General features: G+C 43.2%; 1 protein-coding gene across 1 annotated transcript; it reads left to right on the top strand.

The window, feature by feature from the left end:
• Positions 1-5,099: 5,099 nt before the first annotated feature.
• Positions 5,100-6,941, top strand: lingo2 (leucine rich repeat and Ig domain containing 2; the record flags this gene model as incomplete). The annotated part of the gene is made up of 1 exon (XM_084332245.1): positions 5,100-6,941. One exon carries the CDS (start codon positions 5,100-5,102, stop codon positions 6,939-6,941), a length of 1,842 nt encoding a protein of 613 aa, XP_084188371.1.
• Between the last annotated feature and the right edge of the window lie 1,237 nt (positions 6,942-8,178).

The following is an 8,178-nucleotide window of genomic DNA, read 5'->3' on the forward strand; positions in this document are numbered from 1 at the left end:
TAGATCTGAAATTTGTTTCAAAACGGTTGCACTGTGGTAGAAATAAAAAAGTACAGTAGATTTCATTATCTGTTTTTATGCACGCCTGGTGATACTAAATCCAAATTGAACTCGGGCATTTGAAAGATAATATATGTATATATATATATAAATATATAAACCTTCTTGCTCCGCTGTTGAGAAATCGTATTAGTGCAGAACCCCTTTACATGTGTTGGTCAATTTATCACAACCTTAGGGGGTCACAAGTATTTCTCTGAGGTAAGTAATTATCTTATTTGAAGTAAATACGCACAACGCCGTGGATCCAATTATCAGTCTCTCCATTTACTGTGTACTGCAAAATCGACACAACAGTAGAACAGTGCAAAACAATATTCCCTTATGGGTTAACGCTCGCTTCACACACTTCCCAACCCGAAAGCCTCGAATGCTCTCTGTTGCCCCCGCATACACTTCAGCTCAACCACGCTGATAACACATTGCAGTACACAAACTTAAGTGGGCCCACACCTTAAGAACATTTGCTTATAATTACTCTAAGCCGGCACCCCAAAATAACCACATAAAAAGAATAAACAAAAACCCCTGTTGCAGCGCCATGTCGTGGCTAGTATAGAGAACGTAGTGGCCCAAAACAGGACAGCCCCTTCACTCGGTCCCGAGCATGCTATCAAAATAAAACAGTTAATACTTCGCAACACTGCAGGTGCGGAATGCACCTTTAATCAACTCGCCCGCACGTGAGGGTCTATAGACGAAGTGCTGATTAGCCCCGCATACAAAATGTCTGGGGTAGTTCGGCCGTAAAAGGTCCCGAGAAAACGTCACCTGTGGTACTCAAAGGCAAGGCTGGTCTGGCAGTCAGTAGGTGGTCTGTAGTGATGCTGTAGACGTCCAGTAGAGCCTCCTGGTGATGAGTCCTTCTGTTGCTGTAAAACGGGCGACGCGACGTGCTAAGCTAAAATGCTAGTTCAATACACTTTAGCTAAGCTAATAGCCGAGTTGGCTAACCTAACTCTCCGACTGTACGTTCTAATACGCAGAGCTTAGCATTCGTCTTCATGTGACGGATCATATTGGTCTGCGTTGTGTTGATGTTAAATGAGAATGTCCCGAGGGGGAGTCGAACAGGGGGCTCCCGCGTCCGCGGGCGACGACACAGGCCGCTGCACTAAGAAGTGAATTCACTCCTAACTACCGTACCTATGCGTCTGTTAACCCTGTTATGGGGAAGTGAGTTTAATTTACCAGCCCGCACTGCCACAGTCACTCGTCAACACACCTGTTTCCGTGACTGTGGACATACCCACGGGCTTCCCCGTTACATTCACATCCATCTGCCGAACGTCCTCTTCTTCTTGGCGTGGACTAAACGCTATACTTGATATTAATAAACTCACGGCATGCAGCGTTATTTCTTCTACTCCGGTGCACATTTGGTATTTTCACGTTTTCAAAATAGGAGTCTCACGGTAAACACGTCCAATCGCTCTCCTGGTTTGCTCCAAAAAGGCCCTGCACGTGTGGCTTCTTCGTTGATACGCATCCTCTCTGCATGCCCCTACAGAACCACCAGACTGACGCCAACCAGCTCCCCCTAGTGTTAGTCCTCCAACAATGCTTTGACTGGCACAAAATGGACAGATCATTGAAACAGTCATAATGAACATAGTCAGACACATTCAAGTGTCTACACTTGCTAACTGTTTAGCCTTTCTCTTGGAGATGTGGGCCACCTGAAGGCCCCTAACCACCAACTTGTAAACATGACCCAGGCTGCCAAAAATGAAAACTAAAAGTTGACACTTGTAGCCTAGTTGCATCACACACACACACACACACACACACACACACACACACACACACACACACACACACACACACACACACACACACACACACACACACACACACACACACACACACACACACACACACGGCTCTATGATGTCAGTTGTGTTATTTGACCTGTATTACTTCAGTATACCTACATCAAGGTTTTCTCTGAGGAGGTACTTGTTCCTTTTTTAATGTCATCATGTTAGAATGGCAGCCTATTATGTTGCCATATTATGTGCCTGGGGGATAAATTATTCCCCTCACAGTTAAATTTAGCACACCCTATGACGCACCAGAGGAGACGGGATGGGTGCTACTCTTCACAACCCAGTCTATTTGTGGCCGAGTGCATTTTCTTAGATTAGATTACTATTACAATTATTGTCATCGTACAGCACAAGTACAGTAGAACAAAAATAAATTGGTGTTTAACCATAGTGCAAGGTAACAGTGAAGTGCATAACAATATAAAATGTGGTGGAATATATATAACAAAGCTACTGAGTAAATGTGCTAATCTGATGTATTATTAGGTGTCCCCGTTGTACAGAGTTCAGTGAAATGATAGCTGAAGGGAAGAAGCTGTTTTTGAGCCTGTTTGCCTTTTTTCACCATCCTCTGCACTCTGCAGTGCCTTCTGTCATACCAGACTATAGTACAGTTAGTGAGTATGCTTTCTATGGCGCACTGGTAGAAGGATCAAGAGAGATCCTCGGAGGAATCCAGGAATTTGAAGCTTGAGACATCCAGGCACAACCTCTGTTGACATTAGTTAGCACAATCTTGTTGTAAAGTAATTTAGATAATTGAGTTTCACTTGGGCATTTCCTGGTTGATAATAAGGTAGTGACAGTGGCCAAATTGGCATTAGTACTGCAAACATCATGTACTGCAAACATAAGACTGTTATGACAGTACAATATTGATTGTAGCGGTATATCAACTACAATCCAAGGTTCACTAGGGCATTGCCATGTTGTAAACTGGTACCAGGGGGCTGATTACCAGTCTCCCGGAAAAGACGGTTGCCTATTGGGAGGAGCAAGGGGCAGCAGAGATCAGTGAAGAGCAACCAAAGCGAGTGAAATCCCATTGCATTGACTAGTGTTCAACTTTCTCTCCCCCCTCTCGCAAGAGCGAACCACAGTCTGAGAGCAGATGTGCCGTCACGTGTACAGCATTGGCGATGATTTTTATAAAATGTTTGTTACATTTGCAAATGTAAAAAAAAAAATTAAACCTTGAGACATGCGCACAACCTCCGTCCCATTCATATTAGTTAGCACGATCATGTTGTATGCTTACCCTGGTACATGCATGGTCATTGGTCTAACTGTTTGCAGCTAAGCAGCTAAACCAAATAGCGCAAAGGAAAACAACTAATTATGTTGTTTGTTGCATGAATATTGTTGAATTGTTGAATTTAATAGTTTGGATTACATTTGATTATATATTATACATAAAAGAAACATATTAACCCCTAAAACCTTAATTTATTATCCTTTGCTGAATTTGTGATAATCTATATAAATACAAGCATAATCTAATCCTCCATTAACTGATGCCCTCCAACTGTTTCTGTGTTGACTGTTTGGTCACACTTGCAATTGGACTATGTAAACCACTCTGCATTGTTATTGATGGGTCTCTTTCATTAAGCTATTTTTAGTTTGTTCTGAATAGTTTTTTTTTCTACAAGGTAGATGAGGAAATCAATATTATCACATTCACCCCCCCCCCCCCCCCCCCTCTAACATCACCATTTCAAGCACCAGAAAAGCCCATTGTTTTTGCAGTATATAAACAATGGAACTATTTCCATGTGTGAAAAACACAACACGCCCAAGATCATTTGAGGTTTGATAAAATGAGGTCAAATTGGGTTCAGTGAAAACCCAACAAAACTCCCCCAACGAAATTAAGCAGCTTAATTATCATACAGGAATAGGATTTTCTTATGTATGTGTTTCTTGTATTCTACTCCATCTTGTTTCTAGCTCTAGTATTATACATTATCAGAGCTAGCCTAGGCCTGACACATCAGACCCATGGAATGTACGCAAACTAGCTCTCCTAGCTTTTGTACGTCCCATGGGTCTGTCAGGCAATATCAGAGCTATCTTGAAATGTTAGCATTGTGCCCAGAAATACCCAGTCCTGTCAGATGAACATATTGAATGTTTTGTATCTAACCTCAACATTTAAAAGTGAATAGACCAGTAGTTCAGTGTTATTATAATTAATTATTGTTATAATTATAATATAGTTACAAGGTAACAAAATACAGTAAATAACAAGAGCAATAATATATATTAAAACGAGATTATGTCACAGTAACATAGCAGAAGAACTGAGTAAAAAGCAACACAATACATGTTCTATTAATTAAAAACCTTGCTGCTGAAGACCGACATCAGATAACATCCCCCAATCCTCACAAGGGCATTTGCATGTGCAACAACACTGGCTGTGCAACAACACTGGCCCAAGGTGCAGCCTTGATCAGTATGCTATTGATAAAAAAAATTAAAGTAAAAAAGGCTACAGACTCAACTGATGGTGGTGGAAGAGATAGATGGGAAATGAAAGGCTTCTAGCAAATAGTTCTTAAATTCAAAGTCTGAGAACAAACCAAGAAGGAATTAGAGCACAATAGTGGCACATGCCTGCATTTTTTTATCAGGTGAATGAGTCAAAGGAAGGACATGGTTGTTGGCTCAAGCTGGGGGGGAGTAAGAAAGGCTTAGTGTGGCTCAGGATGGCAAGAATGAGGCATTTGTGTGTAAGAGAAACAACCCTCTAATCTGTCTTTAGATCCTTGGAAAGCACATGAAAGTATCATCAGTAGCAGGCTGATCTGTCTTGTAAATTGTATAATCCTGACTAAGTCTATTGGAGTAACACTTGACACCAGTTCATAAATCAAGGGATTTTCACACATTCCATGTTATCCATCTTTGTTGTAACTTGCATCAACCTTGAGATAATGTTGCTAATGTTGTTTAATCTTAAAATGCCGGATAGGGAAATAGTGTGCCTCACAGATTTGAATTTAAGACTAGTTTCCACTACCTCTTGCTCCACCTTTTTCGATTACTAACTAACTATGCCCCTCCCCCCCTTTTCTCTCTCTCTCTCTCTCTCTCCCCCCCTTTTCTCTCTCTCTCTCTCTCTCTCTCTCTCTCTCTCTCTCTCTCTCTCTCTCTCTCTCTCTCTCTCTCTCTCTCTCTCTCTCTCTCATGCAGAGCTGTGACAGAATGATTGACTGTATGAGCAAAGTCATGCTGCACACGGCCATCTCCTGCTGGCAACCCGTCCTGGGACTGGTCCTGGTGGCCGTCTTCATGGGATCCGCCCTGGGATGCCCCTCTCGCTGCGAGTGCTCGGCCCAGAGCAAGGCGGTTGTCTGTCATCGCAAGCGAATGCCAAGCATCCCTGATGGCATTCCAATTGAGACTAGAATCCTGGACCTGAGCAAGAACAAGCTGACGATGATCAACCCTGATGACTTTGCTGCCTTCCCTGGACTGGAGGAACTTGACCTCAGTGGAAATATCATCAGTTACGTTGAACCCGGAGCCTTCAATGCCCTATTTACCATGCACACACTCAGTCTCAAGAGCAACCGCATCAAGCTCATCCCTCTAGGCGTGTTCACGGGTTTAGCAAACCTCACCAGACTGGATGTCAGTGACAACAAGATTGTCATCCTTTTGGATTATATGTTCCAGGATTTGCACAATCTGAGATTCTTGGAAGTGGGTGACAATGACCTGGTTTACATATCCCACCGCGCATTCAGTGGATTGTTAAGCCTGGAGATACTCACCCTAGAAAGGTGCAACCTTACAGTTGTGCCCACAGAGGCCATCTCCCACCTACACAGTTTGGTTAACCTTCATCTAAGATACCTCAGCATCAGCACTTTGCACCCTTACTCCTTCAAGAAGCTGTTCCGCCTGCGGCACCTAGAGATCGACAATTGGCCCTCACTAGACCATGTGCCAGCCAACACTTTGCATGGCCTCAACCTTACCACCCTCTTCATAACCAACACCAACCTGTCCACCTTCCCATACCAGGCCCTCAAGCACCTACCTTACTTGACACACCTCAACCTGTCCTACAACCGCATCAAGCATATTGAAGGAGGGATGCTGATGGAGCTGGTGCGATTGCGAGAGCTGCATCTGGTTGGGGCTCAGCTTTCCACTGTTGAGCCTAATGCTTTCCAGGGCCTAAGGTGGCTTAAAGTTCTCAATGTCTCACACAACCGTTTGGACACGCTGGAGAAGGGTGTATTTCAAGCTCCTGAGGCGTTGGAGGTTCTTCTGATTGACAACAACCCCCTGGTGTGTGACTGCCGTCTCATGTGGATCTTACAGAAACGGCACTCCATCTTCTTTGGCGAGTCACAGCCAGAGTGTAGCACGCCCGAAGGGATCCGTGGCCGGCCTTTTAAGGAGTTCAAGGAGAGCCTGCTGTCCTATTATGTGACGTGCACCAAGCCAAAAATTCGTGAAAACAAGACACAAATGGTCACTGTAGATGAGGGGCAGCCTGCAACGTTGCGCTGCAGTGCCGAGGGAACCCCAAGGCCAATAGTTTCCTGGCTATCCCCACGGCGGCGATTCCTAACCAACAAGAACCAGGGCAGGATTACTGTTCACAGCAACGGTACACTGGAGATCAAGACAGCAGAGGTACAAGACAGTGGTGTGTACCTTTGCCTGGCATCCAACACAGCTGGAAATGACACCTTGAGGGCTTCACTCGCGGTGAAAAGTCTGGGATCGCTCTACGCTAACAGGACCCAGTACTACACAGATCCCAGCAACACCACTGCCAATGAGACGACCAATGTGACCTTCGGACTGGACTTAAAGACCATCTTGGTGTCGACAGCAATGGGTTGTTTCACATTCCTGGGGGTGGTCTTGTTCTGCTTCCTGCTCCTTTTCGTATGGAGCAGAGGGAAAGGGAAACATAAAAACAACATAGATATTGAATACGTGCCTAGGTCCAAGTCCAATGGCACTAATATTGATTCGGCAGAGGGGCAAGCCGGCCCTCGCCGCTTTAATATGAAAATGATGTGACTTGTTTTATAGTTCTGAGAATCCAAATGGCGGGAATGCCCAAAGGATTGTGTATTTTTATTGCAAATAGGACTACTGAACTTATCACCACTGCAGGGAGAATGGTGATGAAAATGGAAATGTAACTAAGAGAACTGCTAAGAAGATGAGCAGTACTACTACTATCATTGGAGATTGTTGGATATGTTTGGATACTGTGTTTCAGATACAGAAATGCACATGCTAGGACATCCGTGTTGCACACAGTTGCCAGTGAAGCAACTGCTTCAACTTGGATGAGAGAGGACTACTCTACCTTCATAGAGGACCCGAAAAGTTTCAGTAATCCGTTTTTGAAATTTGTATGCTGAAAAAAGCACCCTTTCAATTTTGGGTTGGATCCACAGACTCTACAGAACCATGTACAGTACAAATTTGTATCTAACTGTATGTTCAGATACAACGCAAATAGAAATATTGTCTCGCTTTACTCGCGTCAGTTTGACAGTTGATAACTAACAAAACTGCCGTGAATAGATGCTAATGAGTTTGGTCTCAACAGTGGCATTGTTGACATTCATAAAAAAAATGTGATCAATTCTAAATGTAACCTATTCAATGTATATAGGCTACAGAGTATTCATAGCATTCTATTTCATATTCATTGTTAAGATATACCTGTATTTGCTCCACCACGCCTGGCGAATTCCTTGCTCGAGTTGAGACATGTTCAGGTGGTCGCGCTGCCCAGAGCGTAGCTGCGTCTGTTCGCGGCTCTCAATTGACTTTGTACGCATTCGCGCCGCCTCTAAATTTCGTTTTGCGTTGTATTTGAACGTACAGTAAGGTATTACTCTACTTCGTTGAGTGCTTATTCATGCTTATTTATGCTTATTCACTGAACAAATCAATGAAACCAACCATCATTTCCTCTGTTCAGTACCCTGCATATGTGTGCCTAATGCGTCATTATTTATGTACATGTATGTACATATGCATTCAAAACAACTACTCATAGCAATATTCATGGTATACATCAGCCAAAATCTAAATAACCCCATATGTTTGAAAATACCACTCTTCTGACTTTTTGCCTACTGGAGTTTCCTGGATTCAGGAAGGGCTTTTGTGGGAGTTTATATAATCCTGGTTCCTGTAATTGACTCCTAAATAGCAAATATATCTACATATGTATATATATATATATACATTTATGTGCGTATATATATATATATTTATCATTCATTGACAAAAATAT

This window comes from Notolepis coatsorum (genome assembly GCF_963971535.1).
Source record: "Notolepis coatsorum genome assembly, chromosome: 16".
Lineage (NCBI taxonomy): Eukaryota > Metazoa > Chordata > Actinopteri > Aulopiformes > Paralepididae > Notolepis > Notolepis coatsorum.